General features: G+C 37.7%; 1 protein-coding gene across 4 annotated transcripts in view; it reads right to left on the bottom strand.

The window, feature by feature from the left end:
• syn1 (synapsin I) overlaps positions 1 to 23,578 on the bottom strand; it is a 326,193-nt gene that overhangs the window by 78,439 nt on the left and 224,176 nt on the right. For all 4 annotated transcript variants that reach the window (XM_051933641.1, XM_051933643.1, XM_051933642.1 and 1 more), the window contains exons 6-7: positions 13,737 to 13,799; positions 10,805 to 10,947 (exon numbers count right to left, since the gene is read on the bottom strand). In XM_051933641.1, the coding sequence (XP_051789601.1) occupies positions 10,805 to 10,947; positions 13,737 to 13,799 (206 nt within the window). The remainder of the gene's footprint in view (positions 1 to 10,804; positions 10,948 to 13,736; positions 13,800 to 23,578) is intronic.

Below are 23,578 nucleotides of genomic sequence, written 5' to 3'. Positions count from 1 at the left end.
TTTCAATTCCACTATTATTTACTAGCAATTAGAAGTATTATGTCTGTCTGAACAACTATAATACACCATTTAAATAAATAAATTTGTGCTTTAGACAACCTTTAAAACTCTTTGTTTAATAAGAAACAGACACTAAAGTTTACACCAATGCGGTGCCTTTGCCAACATGTAATGTTTTATGAGTCTGGGAATTTTCATTTAACCAGTTCTAATTGTTTACCAGTCTGTTCCACACACACCAAACACTGGAATTTCCAAAAGCAACTACAATTGTCCTTCTTTGAACCTATGCAGCCGTGAGGTTTTGACTTCATGCAGTGCCTCCATTCCCAGTCTTGCACTCATTTACATTTTTTGCTTTTCTTGCGTAAGAGATTAGCATTGGTATTATTTTCTTAAAAAAATCACAAAGACTGGATGTTGGTACCTTATGCCTAAAATTGCCTCCTTTCATTTGATTTCCTCAGAACTGCTTTTTTACTCACTATAACCAAAGATGACTCACAGTAAGGCAATCTCACTGTAGCATAGTTAGTGAAGACATCAAGGATTAGGCAATCTGTATGCGCAATAACACTTGGAATTCAGTTTGGGTCTGTGTGTCATCCATGTTCACTTACACTTACAAGTCAGGGTTATTCACCTCCAGCCCACTCTTACTTTCATTTGTGTCAGAATGAGCTCATATTACCAGCAACTCAGAACTCAAATGCATACTCCACAGATTATGACACAAGGAATGTTTTTTTTTTTTTCATTTTGCTGAATAAAAGATGAACGTTGTAAGGCTTAGCTTAATGCAGGCCCCCTGTCTAACAATTTCACATTTTTAATCAGACTTCATGATTATTAATACTTATCTGTTCAAATGGAATTACTTATTAGAGTATGTTTAAAGTAAACTAGGGAGGGGAACAGAGGTTAAGGCTGCTATCTCATAGCTCTATGGCTCTGGGTTAAACTTCTGGCCCTGTTACTGTGTGTGCAGAATCTGCCTGTTCTGTTGTAGGCGTCAAGTTTTGCACTTCACCTTTGCAGCTCTATGGTTCTGGCTTGAAATTCAGACCCAGCTACTGTCTGTGTGGAATGCACACATGGGTGCTACTGTGTCAAAGTCATGGGTTCAAATCCATGCTCAGCCACTGTCTGTAAAGAATTTGTATTCTCTGGTGTAGGGGTCTCCAGGAGCGCTACTGTGGCTGTAGGTTTTCATTCTAACCCAGTGGTTCCCAGGTTCCCTATTATTTTCCCCTTTTCCTGTGTAGTTTGCTCCCTTCCTTTAATCCTAATAGTGACAATTAATAACCAGCATTGCAGACACCCTGATGATGAAAGCCACAATGACATCAGTGTCTGACCCACTAATTAGTAAATAATCAATTAAATAACCAGAACACCTGGAAAAGCAGAATTAAAATACATATTCCCCATATAACTGCTTATTACATTTTAATAAAAATCTACCAACCTTAGTTTGTAATTTCTACATTGACTCCAGAACACAGAAACTGGGAAATAATAACTCACTTAATTAGGCTAAGAGTACAAGGGAAAACGGAAGTTGGTTGTAACAAAAACCTGCAGCCACAGTGGGTCCCCAGGACCAAGTCTGATCTAACCCTTTACTTAATTAGTGACCAATTTTTTTGCTGCTAATTAGCTTCCTTTCCTTTCATTTTAATTGACTTGTTTTTTTAAGATTCAGTCCTCTAAATTGCTTCATTTTTTTCCTTAAAACAGAACAAAAATAGAAATGAGTTGTGAAGTTAGTAAGCCAACATATGACCAGATAAGTCAGGACTTCAAATGGCAACCAATTTCACTTCAATTGGTTTATAAATTAGAAACCAATGCTTGATGTTAATTAAACCCATTATTCAATTTAATGGATTGTTGGTGTTCCAGTTTTGTCATATCAGACATTTCCAAAACTGTTGATTTTCTTTTTTTCACAGATCACTGTCAAAATGCTTTGTGGACCTGAACAGATCAACATTACTGAGACCATCACCTTTTCTGTATTTCCAGATATTGTATGATGGACATTGGTTAGCTGGTTATGCATTGGCTTTGTTTTGTATCTCATTATTGATTGGTTGCTAATCAAGGAAAAATGATTAAGAGGTCTGAATCCTAAATAGCATGTAAATGAAAATTAAGGCAAAAGAAGTTAATTAGCAAAAACTGGTCACTAATTAAGAAAAGTGTTAGGATGGAAACCTGCAACCACAGTAGCACTCCAGGACCAGAGATGGAGAGCCCTACTCTAGTGTCTTATTGTCCAAAGCTTAATTCACAAAACTAAAATGGTCCAGTGTAGGTGCATGAGTGAGGCCTGCAATAGGCTGGGATCCCATCTGACTCCTACCTTATGCGAAACAACATAGGGACGCTTCCTTCAGCTTTGAACGAGAGTAAGTGTGCTACAAAATATTATACTGCCGCTTCTTGAGCGGTTTACTATCACTTGGATAAGGAGTTGACATCACATCTGCGATTGCCATTGTCCACTCTGTTGCCCACTGAAGCACTTTAGTTTTAGTTCATGGTGTTTCCATGTCTGTGCTAATAAACTGCTTTTCATTTTACAACTAGCCCTGTACTCTGCTCTCTGTGTGAGGCACCTTTGAATTTGGCCTTCAGTTTAACAATGCTTTGACCAGTGGGGAGTGCCAAGATGTCCAAGTGGTGAGACAGAGGCTCAGATATGTGTAGTATGTGATAAACTGAGCTGTATGCTTTTCATACACATCTTTTGGCTAAGGTATTCTTTCTTAATGTATGAAGTGCTGGAGTTGATATCATGGGCCGAAGGTATTATAAAATAGTACAGTGAAGTGGGATTTTGAAGAGGGATTTCAGTGGCGTAATGCAAAGCAATATTTTATCATAAGACCTCAAATCACAACACCCATGACTCTCAGAATGGCTACTCTAATTATTGCTAAAGAATAAGACTTAGTATCCTTGAACCTTGATTTATGTATTGCTTCTCTGTTTCAATAATTTCTATGTACACAATGAAAATCCATTTTTTATTAGTCTTACAGTATGTATTAAAATCATCAACCTCTACATGTTACCAATAAAATATGCAAGTCACCCATCCATTTTATGTACTGAGCACTGTTTGATATTAAAGAAGTTTATAATTGGTGGAGAGGTTCAGAAGCCATCCTTCACGTGTGTCAGTTCAGGGGCACAGATGCCTTCAAAAATCATTTTTACTTTTGTCAGATGGTTTCAGTTTTTCAGCTTTGTGATGTAGCTGAGTTGATGCCATTATCATCCATTGACAATGAGGTTGTCTGCATTTCCTGGATTTTATTTGTGGTTGGTGCGAGTTCATATTTTTTTCACCTCAATTCATGTATCGCAAATCCCCTATAGATAGTAGAACACACTCACACAAAATATGGAGAGATTTATATTTGCCAAATATGGAGCTCATTGTTTTAAAATTCCCTGCACCGAATAAACATATGTATCCTCAGTAATTAATGAACATCCTGCCAAGATACATTTTGGTTTTATATTTCCATGAATTTTTAAAATCGGGAGAGGCACAGTTGCTGGTTCAAACTCCATACCCAAGTGCTACATTTGTGTTAGCAGTTCTCCACTTGTCCACATGGGTTTTGCTCCGGGTTCTCCAGGTTTTCTCCCACATCCCAAGGACATGTGAATTAGGCTGACTGGAGACTAGAAATTGACCCGTTGTATGCCAGTGAGCTCTTTGATACACTGGCACCCCAGCCATTTTTGGTTCTTGCTTGAATGAAATACTGTTGGGATAAGCTATGGGCCTTGCAAAACTGAAGTGAGCAATTTTGGCAAATAAAATTTAAGTTTGATGAATTGAGAAATTCATCCATCTCCTTAGTCTAACTTGGATTAATGAAAAGTACACATTTCTTTGACAGTACAGTTCAAGAATCCCACTGTCTGTTTAAGTCAAAAAGGCTCATAAAGCAGTGATTTACCCTGATAAAAAAAAAATAAAGGGATGCGAGTTGTAACAAAAACACAAGTAGTTTGACAAATGACAGGAAACCATTCAGTCCATCAAGCTTGCTTGGTTAGCTAATGGCTAAGTCATCTCAATACCACATACTTTTTAAAAGCTGTCAAAATTTCTGCTTTAACTACGTGACATCTTATAAATTTCCACAAATGTAAAGTCTCCACATTAGGAGTTAAACTCTGGCTTGTGATTTTTACTGGACCTTCTGCAGAGGTCCTGACACACGTTACGGTATCTCCAGTCATAAACCTATGCTGGATTCCAGGTAGCGAAATCTCATTGACACCGATATGTGCTTAGGGCTGATCATTTAATTACAGACAGAGTCAAAGTGATAGACCCTGGCAGTAGCCCTCCTTTTGATTTTTCAGTGATAGGAACGACCTTAGAGTTTTGTACTGGCCTCTTCACCTCTGTGCACTTGAGCCAGTGTCAGGAAATACCGGCGATCCTCTGTCGTCATGAATATGTCAACATAAGAACGCATTCCAGATTGAATGTTACGCCACTGGCCATACCTCATTTGACTCACACTTAATGCTGAATAGAAAATGAGTCACAAAGTAAAAATTACAAAATGAAGCTGGTCAAGTCACCATTCAGCGTGACCCCAGCAGTAATGTGATACATTTGAGAGCCAGTTTAAAAAGGATTAGAAAATAATACCTGCAACACACAAATCTGTGCAATTTCAATGATCCAGGGTTGAAGACCACACGACCATGATTTAGATTAAGTGGATTTAATATTATTTCATGAATCTGACTTATGAGGACCTGGCAGGAGATCATTAATTAAAGAATAATAATTTAAAAAAAAAATAAAAAGGTTTAGTCATACCCAAATGGAAAAGGGCCACCAGCAAGGAACAACTGGCACAGGTCAGTTTCAGAGCCCAATGAAAAGGAAAACCTTTACTGCCAGTAGAGAGAGAAACTAAAATGCCAGTAAGTGTAGAAGGGCAGTACAGGAGCAGAAAAGCCCATGCATGTACTGAGGGTCTCTGTAGGGAGCAGGCACCGAATAAAGCAGAAGGGGGAGAGAAATATTTAGAATGCAGGGGGACAGTACACTCCTGTTACAGGGTCATGTTAAAGTTGCCAGTCAAATTATTATAAACGTCTTAAAGATGTGGAAGGAAAATCCATGCAGACATGTAGAACATGCAGGCAAAGCCCACACAGATGAGGAATTTTGAACTTTGGGTCCCAGATCTTTGAAGCAGCAAACCTCTGTGCCACCGATTAACTCAATACATTTGTGCATCCTCTACCTTGTCTAAAATGACATTCAATATAAAGGAGGACCTAAATGCACAAAACAAATCCCACAGAACAACTGCTAGCCGAACTCTAGCACTGTAGGGAACGACTGAATAGAGGGGCTGAATGGAGACCAGGAATAAAATGATAAACGTGTAAAAATATTGACAAGCACAAAGACATTTGAAATTCTTCAAGGAAGACACTTAAGCATGACAAGAAGCATGCTATGAGATATTTCCACACCAATATTCCAAAAGTTGTTTTGCACACAAAACATGTATGGAATGGGTTGATCAGTAGTGCTTCAAAGTAGCAACTTGAAAGTTTTTTTAAAAATCACAGCTCTGTTTAAAATGTACTTATATTACTGCACCATTTTATCTTGTGTGCACTCTGCTGTTTTTGTGCATTGGCTGCTGTAACACTGCAGTTTTCCCTTGAGATCAATAAAGCATCTATCTATTTAGCGCCTTTCATATCATCTATCAGTTTTTGTATATAGTGCCTTTCTATCTATATGGCCTTTTATTTAACCACCAATTTTGAAAACACTTGTTAAGCCAAGTGACCCACTGTTATACTTTCCACATACTGTCAATGTCTAGTTATGAGAAAAGTGTATTGCAGGTTTTTGACAAAGAATTTATCTAATCATTATCAAACCATCTTAATCCAGTTCAGGGACGGAAGCCTGTTCGGTCCACATGGGTGACAGGACACGATCACTTTTGATCAGTTTGGAATTGTCAGTTCACCTTACCTATACAAAGACTCAGGGAGAACATGCAGACTACACACAGGCTGAAATTTGAACCCAGGTCTCCTAAGACTGTGAGGCAGCATTCTTGTGCTGCTGTTAAAGAATTCATTGAGTTGTAATTATGGAGGCTGTTCCAGTTACAAAAACATTCCCGATCATTTGTCTGGAAAGTTCCTTTATATAAATATGCTGTATATCTATATATATATAAAAGCCAAATACCACTGACTCACTCATCACGGAATCTCTCGAACCATGAGGATTTGGGACTTGAAATTTGGTATATAGTCATATGAAAAAGTTTGGGAACCCCTCTCAGCCTGCATAATAATTTACTTTCAACAAAAAAGATAACAGTGGTATGTCTTTCATTTCCTAAGAACATCCGAGTACTGGGGTGTTTTCCGAACAAAGATTTTTAGTGAAGCAGTATTTAGTTGTATGGAATTAAATCAAATGTGAAAAACTGGCTGTGCAAAAATTTGGGTACCCTTGTAATTTTGCTGATTTGAATGCATTTAACTGCTCAATACTGATTACTTGCAGCACCAAATTGGTTGGATTAGCTCAGTAAGCCTTGAACTTCATAGACAGGTGTGTCCAATCATGAGAAAAGTTATTTAAGGTGGTCAATTGCAAGTTGTGCTTTCCTTTGACTCTCCGCTGAAGAGTGACAGCATGGGATCCTCAAAGCAACTCTCAAAAGATCTGAAAACAAAGATTGTTCAGTATCATGATTTAGTGGAAGGCTACAAAAAGCTCTCTTAGAGGTTTAAACTGTCAGTTTCAACTGTAATCAGGAAAAGGAAGGCCACAGGCACAGTTGCTGTTAAACCCAGGTCTGGCAGGCCAAGAAAAATACAGGAGCGGCTTATGCGTAGGATTGTGAGAATGGTTATAGACAACCCACAGATCATCTCCAAAGACCTGCACGAACATCTTGCTGCAAATGGTGTGTCTGTACATCGTTCTACAATTCAGCACAATTTGCACAGAGAACATCTGTATGGCAGGGTGATGAGAAAGAAGCCCTTTCTGCACTCACACCACAAACAGAGTCGCTTGTTGTATGCAAATGCTCATTTAGACAAGCCAGATTCATTTTGAAAGAAAGTGCTTTGGACTGATGAGACAAAAATTGAGTTATTTGGTCATAACAAAAAGCGCTTTGCATGGCGGAAGAAGACCACTGCATTCCAAGAAAAACACCTGCTACCTACTGTCAGATTTGGTGGAGGTTCCATCATGCTGTGGGGCTGTGTGGCTAGTTCAAGGACTGGGGCCCTTGTTAAAGTTGAGGGTCTGATTAATCCAACCCAATATCAACAAATTCTTCAGGATAATGTTCAAGCATCAGTCACACAGTTGAAGTTACGCAAAGGTTGGATATTCCAACAAGACAATGACCGAAAACAGTTCGGAATCTACAAAGGCATTCATGCAGAGGGAGAAGTACAATGTTCTGGAATGGCCGTCAAAGTCCCCGACTTGAATATCATTGAAAATCTATGGGCTCAGCAGCCATCAAATTTAACTGAACTGGACAGATTTTGTATGGAAGAATGGTCAAAAATACCTCCATCCAGAATCTAGACGCTCATCAAAGGCTATAGGAGGCATCTAGAGGCTGTTATATTTGCAAAAGGGGGCGCAACTAAGTATGGATGTAATATCTCTGTTGGGGTGCCCAAATTTATGCACCTGTCTAATTTTGTTATGATGCATATTGCATATTTTCTGTTAATCCAATAAACTTAATGTCACTGCTGAAATAATGTTTCCATAAGTCATGTCATATATTAAAAGGAAGTTGCTACTTTGAAAGCTCAGCCAGTGATAAACAAAAATCCAAAGAATTAAAAGGGGTTCCCAGACTTTTTCATATGACTGTATAGGTTACCCTTGGCCCATAGGTGCTCGCTTAGAAACGGTTTTAAAAATTTCGTGGTCTAAGCGCGAAATTTCGGATAGTTTTTTAGACCCGTTTGTACGTCTGTCCGCTTTTCATGAGAGAACTACGTAACGGATTTGGATCGGGTTTTTTTCTAGAATTTGCTTGAACATTCCATTGATTTTGCAAGTTTCTCATCACGCTAAGAATCTTAGTTCGCTTGCAGGAGCGATATATTCGTGCTAATCCAAGACAGAGGCTGCGGGCCGAGGGTAGGGGGAAGAGAGATGTCAGGAGTGGGGAGCCGAGTGGGGCCCTCCTCACTGTCCTGTTTCATTAATATGTGGGTGAAGCCACAGGGGATGGCTAGTATACAGTGGTGTGAAAAACTATTTGCCCCCTTCCTGATTTCTTATTCTTTTGCATGTTTGTCACACAAAATGTTTCTGATCATCAAACACATTTAACCATTAGTCAAATATAACACAAGTAAACACAAAATGCAGTTTGTAAATGGTGGTTTTTATTATTTAGGGAGAAAAAAAAATCCAAACCTACATGGCCCTGTGTGAAAAAGTAATTGCCCCCTGAACCTAATAACTGGTTGGGCCACCCTTAGCAGCAATAACTGCAATCAAGCGTTTGCGATAACTTGCAATGAGTCTTTTACAGCGCTCTGGAGGAATTTTGGCCCACTCATCTTTGCAAAATTGTTGTAATTCAGCTTTATTTGAGGGTTTTCTAGCATGAACCGCCTTTTTAAGGTCATGCCATAGCATCTCAATTGGATTCAGGTCAGGACTTTGACTAGGCCACTCCAAAGTCTTCATTTTGTTTTTCTTCAGCCATTCAGAGGTGGATTTGCTGGTGTGTTTTGGGTCATTGTCCTGTTGCAGCACCCAAGATCGCTTCAGCTTGAGTTGACGAACAGATGGCCGGACATTCTCCTTCAGGATTTTTTGGTAGACAGTAGAATTCATGGTTCCATCTATCACAGCAAGCCTTCCAGGTCCTGAAGCAGCAAAACAACCCCAGACCATCACACTACCACCACCATATTTTACTGTTGGTATGATGTTCTTTTTCTGAAATGCTGTGTTCCTTTTACGGCAGATGTAACGGGACATTTGCCTTCCAAAAAGTTCAACTTTTGTCTCATCAGTCCACAAGGTATTTTCCCAAAAGTCTTGGCAATCATTGAGATGTTTCTTAGCAAAATTGAGACGAGCCCTAATGTTCTTTTTGCTTAACAGTGGTTTGCGTCTTGGAAATCTGCCATGCAGGCCGTTTTTGCCCAGTCTCTTTCTTATGGTGGAGTCGTGAACACTGACCTTAATTGAGGCAAGTGAGGCCTGCAGTTCTTTAGACGTTGTCCTGGGGTCTTTTGTGACCTCTCGGATGAGTCGTCTCTGCGCTCTTGGGGTAATTTTGGTCGGCCGGCCACTCCTGGGAAGGTTCACCACTGTTCCATGTTTTTGCCATTTGTGGATAATGGCTCTCACTGTGGTTCGCTGGAGTCCCAAAGCTTTAGAAATGGCTTTATAACCTTTACCAGACTGATAGATCTCAATTACTTCTGTTCTCATTTGTTCCTGAATTTCTTTGGATCTTGGCATGATGTCTAGCTTTTGAGGTGCTTTTGGTCTACTTCTCTGTGTCAGGCAGCTCCTATTTAAGTGATTTCTTGATTGAAACAGGTGTGGCAGTAATCAGGCCTGGGGGTGGCTACAGAAATTGAACTCAGGTGTGATACACCACAGTTAGGTTATTTTTTAACAAGGGGGCAATTACTTTTTCACACAGGGCCATGTAGGTTTGGATTTTTTTTCTCCCTAAATAATAAAAACCATCATTTAAAAACTGCATTTTGTGTTTACTTGTGTTATATTTGACTAATGGTTAAATGTGTTTGATGATCACAAACATTTTGTGTGACAAACATGCAAAAGAATAAGAAATCAGGAAGGGGGCAAATAGTTTTTCACACCACTGTATATATATATATATATATATATATATATATATATATATATATATAATATAAAATAAAATTGTAAGCCCTTTGTTTGCCAATTATTCATAAGTAGATGAACTGATTTTCACAGAATTTTGCATGTGAGTTGCCATTTGTCCAACTTAAGATATAGGCTGTAGTGGCATATGGGAGTGGGGATGTAAGGGGAGGAGGGCAACCCAAAACGAAACTGTGACAAAGGGCCTACAATTCCCATCAAGCAGCAGGAGTGTACAGGGGGCTTTTGGGAGGACATTCTTATCAGCATGCAAAAAGTTTTGTACCAGCCAAAGTGGGATCTCATCTAAAACCATAGGTTTGGAGTTTTTTTTTTTTTCTTTTCTAATCTCAATTAAAATTGCATTGTGTTTAGCCATGTTGGATTTCCAAAAGCCCAGTTGTTACCTGTTTATTTATAGTTGGGAAACACCAGGTACTTTAGTTAGTTTAAAATATACTGTATGTTAAATTTACATTTAGAGGTCATCATCAATCTGTAAGAATGCCCAAATGTACACACTAGCCTGAATAATATCATACATTTCATTAGTATTAAGATGAAAGATAAGCTTTCTTACTGTTTTAACTATATTTACACATCATAATAAACACATATAAACCATTTCAGACTGAAGGGAAACATAAGTCTGTATTATTCAAGCACGTTAGCTACCAAATTATACTGGACAAAAACAATGTTGTGTTAAATATACTGTAAGAGGCCAGATTCAGTAAACCATTAATGATGGTTCAATAGCCCAGCTTTATGATAGGTTATGAAATCAAAGCTGAAATGAAATAAATCTGTTAGACTACACAGCACATACACACAGTGCAGCTGGCCACTCACATGTAGGCTTTGTAGTTGTTGCCAATCTTTTGAACACGCACATCATATTTAGCATCAATGAAAGGCTCAGATGTGGCATACGTCTTGGTTAGAGCCACCACACTAGCAATGTCCTGGAAGTCATAGTGATTATCCACCTTCACCTATAAGACAGGGAGACAGAAAGAAAGAGGGAGAGAGGCTCTAAAACAAAAAAAAAATACCCCTTATTTTATATAGTTCCCTTCCACAGTGTGCATCATCCCAAAACGCTTTTTCAGTTTACAGATAAACTTCAATGATTTACATATACAATTAATGAACAGGCAGGTTAGGTGACTCAGTCAGAGTGACATACAAGGAATGAATGAACTGACTTGTGGCTTCCAGTCCATCTGTTTAACTACTAAACCAAACCACATTGCCAGAAGCACCCACTGCGGGTACTGAAACCCACATCTTCCAAGAGACTGGCATTGAGCAGGGTTCAACATTTATCTTAATCTTCTCTCTCTTCGGGCAGCCCTGTGGATGGCCTGATACAACAAACATGACATTGCTAGCAGACTGGTAACAAACTAACAAACAGAACATTAATTGGTCTAGGACCATTATTCATTTTCAAAGTCCCTCACACACATAAAATATGCTGATTCTAGAGTCATACTGTACATATGTTGCAGAGGCATCAGCTAATTCCAAAGCATTGGACATGGACCCAAAGTAGTTCAGAGGTTATTTTGGAAAAACAATCAATTCTTTCAGAACTTACTGCTGTGGTGTGAGTACTGCTGAATACTAACAGACTGTTTTGATCTGTACTTGTGGTTGGCAGAAGCAAGTTGGCTGAATGCAAATTATTTTTTTGCACTGATGTTCACTTTAGTGTATGCACAAATGTAATGTATTTGGTTGTACAAAGCTCGCTCTACATGTATACATACATTAAGGTGTGATGCAAGATGAGCTGTGAATAATGTACGCCAAGAAGTAGTAAGCCAGCATGTAATATCTAATTCATGAGGAGGTACTGGACAACATTCTTATGAACCAACTAAAACTTTTGGGCAAAGGAATAGAATTTCCTTTTTTTTTGCCTAACAAGTAACTTTTGCATTTGGCTCAATAGCACCTTCTAGAGAGCAGAGCTGACATATGTAGTATCTGATTGATACACTTGTGTACCCTGTCTTGTAAAGGAACAGATTAGTAGCTGAATCTCCATTTACAAGTAGCGTAGCCTAGAAAATCACATTTTTTTACTTTAAATTCATAGGTGACCAGTGTCTGCATTTTAAACCGTATAAGACACCTTGGACATATACCTGTACATTTAACAATTATAATTTACCCACACTAAACTCAGTGGTAAACACAAAATAAAGTGTCCCATGAAAGAATAGAGCGATGTTACACATTGTGCTTATTTAGTGTTAAGACTATTTTTTATTAAGATTTATATAAATATATTGACATATCTTTACTTGTATATGAACTCTGAATTTCTTAAACACTGGAAAATCTGGATTTTTGATTTCTCAACATGGCTCCCTTTCCCACGTTCATAGACATGCAGACTTTTGAAACTCTTTGGATAATCCTAAAATTGTTTAATTGTGTAATTTGTTTCACAGTGCATTTGGACTTACAATAGAGAAAGATATTGAATTACTATTGTCTGTCACTTTCAGACTGATTATATATACACTATATATATATATATATATATATATATATATATATAAAATCCTAAGCCTAAAAGTGCAACGATTTTGTGCAACGATTTTATGTGATGTTTTTATGTCACGTTTTTTGTCACACTTTAAATTGGGCTTATTTCAAAACCTACATATATATGTTTGGTATCAGTCTTTTCAGAATGTATTGAATTTTAATGTGATGTTGTTAGATTTGCAGATTCTTATTCTTTTTTTTTAAATTATAAACAAAAAAATAGCAAGAACTCACATCCTGTGAGACGAGATTTTGTGCCAAAAGATTTAACCACGCCCGGGGAAAGGAATAAAAGACAAAGAGTAGGACAGCTGCTGTACAGCTTGGAGTTCGGAGTAATTACATTCATAGCATTCGTAGTCTGAATCACAATCTGATTGTATGGGTGGTTTCCTACCAGGTAACACTTGTGGTTGGTCTGCAAGTCAGCAAACATCTGCCACGGTGCCCGCTCAGTTGCGAGAAGCAGATCATAGAATGTTGCATAGTTTACTGTCAAATAATGCAAACAGTACGCAACACGTGTTTCGCCCTTATTTGGGTTCAATCAAGCACAATCAGATTGTGATTCAGACTACGAATGCTATGAATGTAATTACCCCGATCTCCAGGCTGTCAAATAAACAAACCACACGCCATGGAACAACATAAAGACACGGACATCTGAGGTTCGATCCCCGTGAGGGGTGCAATGGAGTGTGTACGCCTGATGAGCCCATATAAGGGCGAAACACGTGTTGCGTACTCTTTGCATTATTTGACAGTAAACTATGCAACATTCTATGATCTGCTTCTCGCAACTGAGAGGGCACCGTGGCAGATGTTTGCAGACCAACCACAAGCGTTACCGGGTAGGTAACCACCCATACAATCAGATTGTGATTCAGGCATATATACTGATTGTGTACAGAAGAGCCACATGTGTGTTGTAAAAAGCCATTCTGTTTTGGAGTCTGTTTCTAGCAAGGCATTTTCTAATTTACATCTGATTAACTGCAAGATTCATTGAAATGGCTAGCATTCACCTAAGGCTAGCATATGATGGGTCCATCTTTTTAGAACACCCACCAAGGTATCATTGTAACACTACAGGATGTCAGGTTACTCACAAGGCTATTTAACTGCAGGCAGTTAAGTTTCCCTCAAAAATATGAATAATAATAATAAAATGAAAAACAAATTATGAATGATTTCCCAATAGCTGACATTTCAGGATTACCTTTCCCATGCCGGAGTGCGCATGTCCCATTTTCACCACCACTGGAAACTTTGGAGTTGTGATCTGTAAGATAATCACACCAAGTTTGGGGGTTACTTTAAAAGGTAAAATAAACATTTAGGAGTGAAAACATTATCAATTTTTTTTTTTTAATTATAAGCGATACAGAAGTTTAATAATACTTTTCTTCGCTCATTTCTGGCTGGCAGGATTCTGTATACAGCAGAACCAGACTACTTAGGACGCTTGTTAATTTCAAAGCTTGTTCCAACTTACCGATATGCTCCCAATTCGCAGGTTAGCTTATATTATGTGCTTTTCATACAGAAACAGTGTTTGTTTATCAGGTCAATTCATATAAAAGTCTTTTGTATTATTCATAATTTACTTGGTGGTATAGCTGACAACTCCATTACATTGTGCAAAAATCTTTTAGGGCCACAAAAACTCTGGAATTTAAAATCATATCACATTGTTTGAATGCATTAGTGCATGTCTGTACACACGGAGAGTGCTGGCTGGCCTTAAGACCTACTATAGGGAGAGAAATGCACACATTTTTTTTTAACTTGAGCTTCTTATGTAGTCTGAGGTTCAGGTGGGCTTGATAAAGTATCTACTGGCATCCAGGTTTTTTTTTCTCTCCCCCCTAGAGCAAACCAGTTGTTCTGTCTACTGCATTCTTCACTTAATTAGTATCTTCACCTCAATTTAATCTACAGATTCTGGTGCTTGTGTGCATTTCCTGTATAAACATGTAACTGCCTGTATTCCAGCATTATACCTACTACTATCATGAGAAAGGTGCTATATAAATAAAATGTATTATTATTATTAGGATACACTGAGGCACCCCAGCAACCTTGGCAGAGTTTTGAGAATGAAAAAGATCTGCAAGAGTGATATGGATGCAACTAAGCTCTGCATGCTAGTTAAAACATGTATGCTGCTCTCGATGACAGCAAAATTAAAGTCTAATTGTTTATGGTAAATATTTTGCAAAGCTTTATTGGAAATTATAAATGTAGATATTTACCACACTCAAGCTGTGACATCAGTGCTAACCCAAACATGATTCATTTTTGGTCAAGTGGAATGTCTGAAGCAATACGTCTAGAAGGTTGCAAAACAGGAAACTGAAAGTAATGTCTCTTAAAATCCGGAAATTTCACTTTGCAAATTGGAGAACTCTGGAGTTCTTGCTTAGGGTCATTTTAGAAAAAAATAGTTTCTATTGCTTGATCTTCTGAATAACTAGATTCCAGACCGATCTAACCATTTTATAAGACTTCATTCTAGTAAAAATGATTACATCTAGAGTTTTACTGTGATGATGTTTTGGAGGTGCACTCATCCATCCACCCATCAGTTATCTCTGCCTGCTTTGTCCAATCTAGGGTCTCACAGGGTTTGGTGCCCAACCCCATGGTATCAGGCGTAGAGTAGGAGCCAATCTAAGACAGGGTGCCAGCTCACGTGGGACATATTAAATGGTTCAGATTTTTGAAACTATGGTAGCTGAGGTGATTGTTGTATTTTTATTTTGAAAGTAATACACAGACAGAACCATACCTTTTATTAATTGCTATTGTGCACTTACATGTTTACAATTCAGGATCCACTAAGTTTTGTCTTATTTTATTACTTATAAAAACATTTAGGTACCATTTTTAAGTATATTCAAAAATATACAGTATTATCCTCTTACTGACACCAAAATTACAAACTTAATCAGTAAGACAAACCTCTTGCTTTATATGTTGTGCCTTTTTTTCTTTTATAGCAGTTCAACAACATAGTATGCTGTACGGTTAGTCTTACAACATGATTGCAGTCTTGAAAACCAAAATATAAATGTTAGTTGTGTTATGGAATAGAAAGAATTAAGTGGACTCAGAAAAGGGATAAATAGATGGATTGTTATGGAATACCCATGGAAGCTGATATAAAGGGTTTCATTTTAGATATTCCTGCCCTAAATAAGCTCTAACACTGGGATTTAAATGCGTGACCATCCACTGGGTGACCAGTCTCATGTGTTCAAACTAACAGAACATTAATTAGCCGAATCGGCTCTTGACTATAAAAGGCTTGTACCCTTGAGCCGTACTGCGTGGACAAATATATTAGCTTAGATTTCAATAAATAGACTTTGATAAAAATGTATATATTTTTGGCTAAAGAAAATTCAACTTTAATTTCAGGAACAGTACAGGGTGTCCATAAAATCCGTGTGTAATTTAAAATAGTTATAACTTTGTAACTATATGTGATAGAAAGAATCTGTAAAAAGGATTAGAAAGAAGAAATACTTACATTTGTTACTGTTCTTGTTAATTTTCAACATGTCCACCATAATTACTAATACAAAGGGTAATACGATTCTGTAGTTCACAGAAAACATTTTCAAGCTGATTTTCAGTAATACCAGCAAGCACATCAGTTATCTTAGCTTGCAAGTCTTTTAAAGATCGAGGTTTGGTTGAATAAACATTAGTTTTCACATGTCCCCATAAAAAGAAATCCAATGGAGTCGAATATGGCGAACGTGGAGGCCAAGAAAATGGTCCACCTCTTCCAATCCATCTGTTAGGGAATTTTTCATGTAGAAACTGTCTAACATGCAAATCAAAGTGACAAAAAGCACCATCTTGTTGAAACAATGTATTCTCTATCAGTCCTAATTGTTCAAGTTGAGGAATAAAGTAATTTTGCAGCATTTCTAAATACCGATCACCATTAACAACACACCCTTCAAAAAAGAATGGCCCTATGATGCGATTTTTTCCCAGAGCACACCACACATTAACTTTAGGAGAATCTCTTTCATGTTCAACAGACTCATGTGGATTTTCAATTCCCCAAATACGGCAAAAATAAAACTTCTAAACACAAAAGAAAAACTAGATATATCAAGCTTTCTAATCCTTTTTATGAATTCTTTCTATCACATATACTTACAAAGTTACAGCTATTTTAAATTGCACACAGACTTTATGGACAACCTGTATTTAAAACCTTAAAATAATTATTATGGTTATTTAGTATATATACAAATCCGTAACTTGAGTTCAAATGGGGCAAATTATAGAGCAGATTATAAACAGATATACTGAGGTGAGGCCAGTTCTTCCAAATAAGCAGTCTTGGTTACAAAGACACTGTAAGCTCACAGTTTTTTTCTTAAATTGATCTTGCAATCATTTCCATAAAGATTTTTGTAGGCCTAATACAAACTGAAGACAATTTAATACCTTGAAATTGTAATTGCTAACACAGCATTCCTGGTATTTTATAAATAAAATGCTAATTGCAACTCAGGCAGAGTAGAGTAGAATGTGATTTGGCCTCCCTAGAGACTTTATACAACAGCCATTCTGTCTGGAGAGAGTGTTGCCTACAAGTTGTATGTAGGAGGTACTCCCTGTCGAGAGTTGTAAAGAGTCTTGTAAACAATCAAAAGGCATATATTAAATGAACATGTCTCAAAATGTACAAGCTGAAGCACGTCTCTTTGAAAGCTGCCCTGCAGAAGCAGTAAATGCATCTTAATCAGATTCCTGTTGATGTTGTCAGGCTCATTCTCCTATCACCTAGTTGACTTATAACAGGGCACCCCAACAATATGAACACAACCGTATGGTAAGACCAAGTCGCAGCTCAGCTCCAAAGTCTACATATGGCCACTACATCTGTTGTGGCATTTGTGGCAGTTTGCTCTGAAAGAGTTGAACGGATCCGTTTAAATGGCCTTACCAGCAGTTCAATGTGACTAATGAGAATTGCTTTCCATTAAATGAGCACATCACTGGTTGTTTCGTTTTATTTAGTCATAGTTGGCTGGAGTTTGGGCTTAATTACTGAAATTGTAATCATAGGACAATAAAGTGAACTTTGGAAGTAGTACACAACCGAGAATTTTAGTTAAGACAGCTAGAATGTGAACCTGTCATTTTTTAAGGAAAAAGCTATTCTTTTATTACAATCTGACTTTCCCTTAATTTAGAGAAGTTCAGCCAAGAAATTACAGAACACATTGCAGCCCTTAAATATAAGAAATTATTATAAGAAATCACACCTCTTGAATAAGATGGCATTATACATGTGATTGTAACATGCCCAAAGGTGCCACACAAATGGGAAAGAAGCAGAATCAAACTGAAACAGAACAATGGAATCAGTAAGATGCCAAAAAAAAAAAAGACTGTAAACAATCAATAAAATTCCACAGATAGATTAAAAATTATTCAAAAACTGATCCAAGAATCGGAAGGGTCTTGATCCATAGGCTCAGACCCAGAAAAGTGACGTCAAATGGGGTCAGAACCAGAATTGACGTCATCAGGGCCGGGCGGATTTTCCTGTGAACGGTCTGCAGAAAAGCGAGAGAAAGAGTCAGTACACTCTGCCACATCCCCGTTTGGCTCAGAATTACCCTCATTCAAGCCCTTTAGCTGCTTTCCATGCGCACGTGTGTGACAATGTGTAGGAGCTTTTCTCTAATCTAACATAATGAAAGGGAATGCAGTGATTGATAACATTGCCTGCAACAGGTAGGACTTCTGCCTTTTAATCATCAACTGCTTCCTGCTCTATAAAAACAAATGGTCTCTCAAAGCAAAGGTTCACTTTATTCTCTAAATGTCTACAAACACTATCTTGTAATAAATGAGCAACATTAAGCTGACTACTTTTGTCAGTACTGTAAGGATATCAAAGCCCACCATCTCCATCACTCACAATAGGTAAAAGTACAGCTTGTAAAAAAGACAACCGCCTAACTGTATTTTCTTGTTTTCTTAACAGTGAAGTCAGACTGGTTTTTTTTTCTCTCTACGGTCAGTAACATTTTCCATTTCTTCTTTAACTTGCAAGCTTATGACAGTTTCTTTGTTTAAAATACATTCAGGGCAATTTTGGTCTCATCCTTTACTGTTGTTATTTTTCTTTTGCTTTGTCTAACTTTGAAATAATTGAATTACCTTTAGTATATACAATGTGTATGCGGTTATTAGGGCCATGGAAAGAGGAATTGTAACAATGTAGATAATTTCATTTACAGTAGATATTTAAGTGTAGGGGTGAATATGCGACAAGTGTATATATACACTGCATGATCCTGGCATTTGGTGTGTATTACTTAAGGAAGCAGTCAACGGAGGAGTTGAAAAGTGTCCGTTTCTCAGACTACAGATGGACAGTACTTATGTTCTTATGCAGTTATGCAACTTGGCCTTCCACTTTGTTTTCAGTCTTTTTTAGACCCAGTTTGCCCTCTTCTATCCAAAATGGTAATAGAAACCTTTGTTTGAAATCTTCAGTTTCTTGACAGTCTGTTGCATGGAATAACCATAACTTCATAAAACAACTGTAGACTGATGTGTTTCCTGAGAAAGTTGTTTCATTTTGGATATTACTTAAGGAGGGCCCGGCCCAACTCTCTACTCTTGACGTCACTCTTCCCCCTCCCTTCGGCCCGCAGCCTCTGTCTCGGATTAGCTCAAATATATCGCTCCTGCATGCGAACTAAGATTCTTAGTGCAATGAGAGAAGTCACAAAATCAACTGGAATGTTCAAGCAAATTATAGAAAAAAAATCTAAATCTGTTAAGCAGTTCTCTCGTTCGCTAACTAAGCGGAGTTAAGGTTACGCCCCGAGGCAGATGTGTAAGTGAGGGGAGCCCCGCAGCCTGATGAGTCTCTCTCAGATTTGTACAAATAAATCCGTATCGCAATCGAATTATGATACTTTGCGCAATGAGAAAGTCGCAAAATCAACGGAATTTCCAAGCAAATTATAGAAAATAACACCAATCTAAATCCGTTAAGGAGTTCTCTCGTGAAAAGTGGACAGACATACAAATGGGTCTAAAAAACTATAAGAAATTTCGCTCTTGGACCACAAAATTTTTTAAACCATTTCTTAGCGAGCACCTATGGGCCAAGGGTAACCTACATGCCAAATTTCAAGTCCTAAGTCCTCATGGTTTGGGAGATTTCTTGATGAGTCAGTCAGTGGTATTTGGCTTTTATATATACAGATTATTAAGTGCTGCGGTGGGTTGGTGCCCTGCCCAGGATTGGTTCCCTGCCTTGCGCCCTGTGTTGACTGGGATTGGCTCCAGCAGACCCCCGTGACCCTGTGTTCGGATTCAGCAGGTTGGAAAATGGATGGATGGATGGATGGATGGATTATTAAGTAAGTATGAGCTAACAGAGTTTACCATTATGACAATGGAGTAATGGCTGTTGAAAATGAAGCTCGGCAGTCATATCGGAGTAATAAATTAAAATCCACTGTTTCAAGCAATAATAGCCATTTTTTTTTTTTTTTGTTCTTTATTTCGCCTTATACAATTTCTTGTATTAGGAATTTGGTAGTTTTCGCATACCCCTTGGGGTCAGAGTGCAACAGTAGTAATGTCTTGACTATATTATTAAATCAATTTAATGGTATCTCGATCAAGTATAAATTTTATAACAAGAACTTAGCGATTCTAGGGGATTCCAAACTTCTGAATGTTACTTTATGTATGTGTGTGTGTTTTCTTTATATATATTTCTTGCATGGGAGAGTGTGTCCATTCAGTTTTTTCCCCTTTACCTTCTAAACTCAGCCCATTTTTGTCACTTTGGTTTAAATGACCATAGCTTCATCATAACTCCGTCAATATATATTGTGGCCAGAGGGAGGTGCCCTTGTGGTACCCAGACTTAAAAGAATAAAAAATATAAGAAAAAAAAGGATATATCACAACCAAAGGCAACAACAGAGAAGGGTATAGGGTTTTTAAGGGAAACAAATAGAGGAGTAAGTCAAAATAAAAAAAACTTTCATGCCTTTCTCTCAGTCTATGCCTGCTGCCTTTCTTGCATCTCTCTTCTTCCTGTTGTCATCTGAACTCTTGCTCAATCTACACCCAACTCAAAGTTCACTGAAAATATGGCTATTAGTCCTTTTTTAAATCGAAACCCTGGAGTACTTGTGAAGTCATGCCTGGCCTCCTCTGAAGCACTTTCATGCCAGACAAAGTCCAACAAAACCTCAGGGCCGTCGGCCCAGTGCTCCCTTTGATGGTCCCAGTTGTGCCTGCCAGACTTATGGCCCACTTTAACCAAAAGGGCCAGACAACCCAGCACCTAGCAAGGTCTTCAATAGTAACCTCATGCTGCCACAAGTTATAGGGGTAGGGAATGTGTAATCTTTTATTATGCATTCTTACTGTCCTTCCACTATATTCACATCCCTAGAATAGTAATTCACAGGACTCTCTACTTCAGCCATCCATGCTTGGCCAGTTCAGAGTTGGTCCCCCACTTTGAGATGTTCCTCAGCACCTGCTAATACCTGCCTAGACCACAATTATCTTAACATGTTTAATATACAAGTATGCAAACTAAGAGCAGAAACGTTTCTTTTAAAATATACTGAAGCTCTCCAAGAATTATGTACATTGTGTGAGGAATTAATGTGTTACACACTTGGGATTCTAGCTATGTACTTTTTGAAATTTTCAAAAAAGTATTTTTAACATGCTCTATTACTTTCATCATTTTAAAATTGACATGGCATCAATGTCATTTAATTCATTCTTGGTGACACGACTGTTTGTGACTGTCACAGCCTTATTATTTATGGTAGCTATGTTTGTATATGGCCAGATGACCACATGTGGTGCACTGAGTCCCCATTTCCTGCCTATTTAAGATGGTGGCATGCTGCAATTGTTATTTAAGTGTTGGATTCTTTCTCAAAAATAAATAGCATTCACTACTTACTTGGGGCAAAAGGTAAAAGAAGTATACAGAAATATACATTTGGTTTATGTTTTGGGTTTTGAAGATAAATTACTTTGGTACTTTCTGCTTTCTCTGCTTACATTACGAGTTTGGTTTTTGATTTTCTCCCACCATTATTTTAGCTGGTTACAGTATTAATGCACTATGCACATAAATTATTTTTTTTGACATAAGCTGGTTGAGTTTAGACGGTTAATGCACTCAGTTTGGTTTACAACCTTTGAGGGGTAATAGTATAGTATGAACACAAAATGGTGTTGAACTGGTCCAGAGTCAATGTGTCAACACTAACCCCCCTGCCCCCACTTGGCCAAAAGTATAGTGCCTAATGTTTTAAGTATGTTAAATTGTTACAAAGTGATCAATCTATAATTGAATAAAGCCAAAACACAGAACTGGTTACACAAATGTTATGGAGAGTTTCATTGGATTGTAATTTTTATTGGAAAGTTACTTTTGTTTGATGGCTAATTCATTCATCTAATACTAGTTTTTGTTTTAATGTGACATCTTAATTCGCGGTTTCTGAATTCTGAAAACTTAAAAGTAGCTAACACTGCTGTGACTTTGTGAGGTGCCATTTTCTTCCATTCAAATACATTCTGTTTTTACTGTTGTACTTAGTAATAGGGTGTTGTACTGTGTTAGCCATTATGAATGTAGTGAGAAGTAAAGCAAAATGACAACTTTTATTGGCTAACTAAAAAGATTACAATATGCAAGCTTACAAGGCGACCCAGGCCCCTTCTTCTTTTTAGTTAGCCAATAAAAGGTGTCATTTTGCTTGACTTTTCACTACACTGGTGTACTTGAAAATGAGAATTAGCCATTTTTGGTTTAAATTCTGGAGTTCTATATAGTGTACCAAGTTTGCATAGAGATGCAAGTAGCAAATTATGTTGACTTTATCAGCTATTTCCATTTCTTTAATCATAAAATGTAGTCAATCATCTTTTACTAAGGATAACATGGAGGCAGAATCATTGCTGTCTGGGTCAAATTTGCACATTCTCATCATATCATGGACTGCTGTGGGTCTCTGGCCAAGGATTTTGTTTTTTGCTGCTTTTGCATTTTGTGTTTTACTGTTTCTCCTAGGTTTCCTTTCTGTTAATATTTTTCTAATTATCAATGGTATTTTTGGTTAGTTTTGTTTAGTTTATTCCTATCCGTCTTGTATTAATTACATGTATTGTTTTATGGTCCTTGACTTGGGGCTTTTGCAGCACCCAAGACTATATAGGCGTGGTCAACTACTACAATTTTCATTTTTTTGTTTATTTTTTGAGAATTAGATTTTCATAGATTTGTGTTTTGAATTGCTTAAAAAAATAAAAGTGTTGTTTTATGGCCTTTTTTATGACTTCTGTCCAGCATTTTGTGGAAAATTCTTAACACACCAAGCTTGTGGGGGGTTACTATGAGTGATGCAGTCATTGGTGCCAGGATAGGCTCCAGCTGCCCTTTAAGTGTTCCTGACAATGTTAGGTTTCATGTTTTAATTACGTTTGTGAGATAATTGAGGCAAAAGAGCTCTGGTAATTGAAAAATATGATATGGTTAGATCAGTGGTTTGTACCTCTGAGATCCTAGAAGGGTTCTAAGAAAGCCTCAAGAAGGTATTTTAATGAGGGAATGACCATGCTGTAAGTACATGATGACTTTCTTTTAGGGAGACTCTGTTATTCTGTGATTTGAAGTCACACTGTTTCTGCTCAAGACAAGATTTTCCTTCTGCTACTGCCGTTTGTTTTAGGATTGATTATGTGGTCCATTTTATGGTATCATCGCTTGTTTGAAAGTACCATCAAAAGCTGATGCCTGAAGATCACTTTCTGCTTTAGACCCATTTTGTGACTTTATTGTCCTCCTGCTGTCCACTTTGGTTATAGTATCCTATCCCAACAGCTTTGAGCACCAATATGAGAGGAAAATGAAACCCCATTAAGTAAAGTCACACTGAAGGAAAATGCAAGTTTCACCTGACCAAGCTGGAAACTGAGCTAAAGTTCCTAAAGGTGTGAGGCAGTGGTGGAAACCAC

Source organism: Erpetoichthys calabaricus, chromosome 11 (genome assembly GCF_900747795.2).
Source record: "Erpetoichthys calabaricus chromosome 11, fErpCal1.3, whole genome shotgun sequence".
Lineage (NCBI taxonomy): Eukaryota > Metazoa > Chordata > Cladistia > Polypteriformes > Polypteridae > Erpetoichthys > Erpetoichthys calabaricus.
Note: the sequence above shows the minus strand (reverse complement) of the source record. Positions and strands in the feature narration are given on the sequence as shown.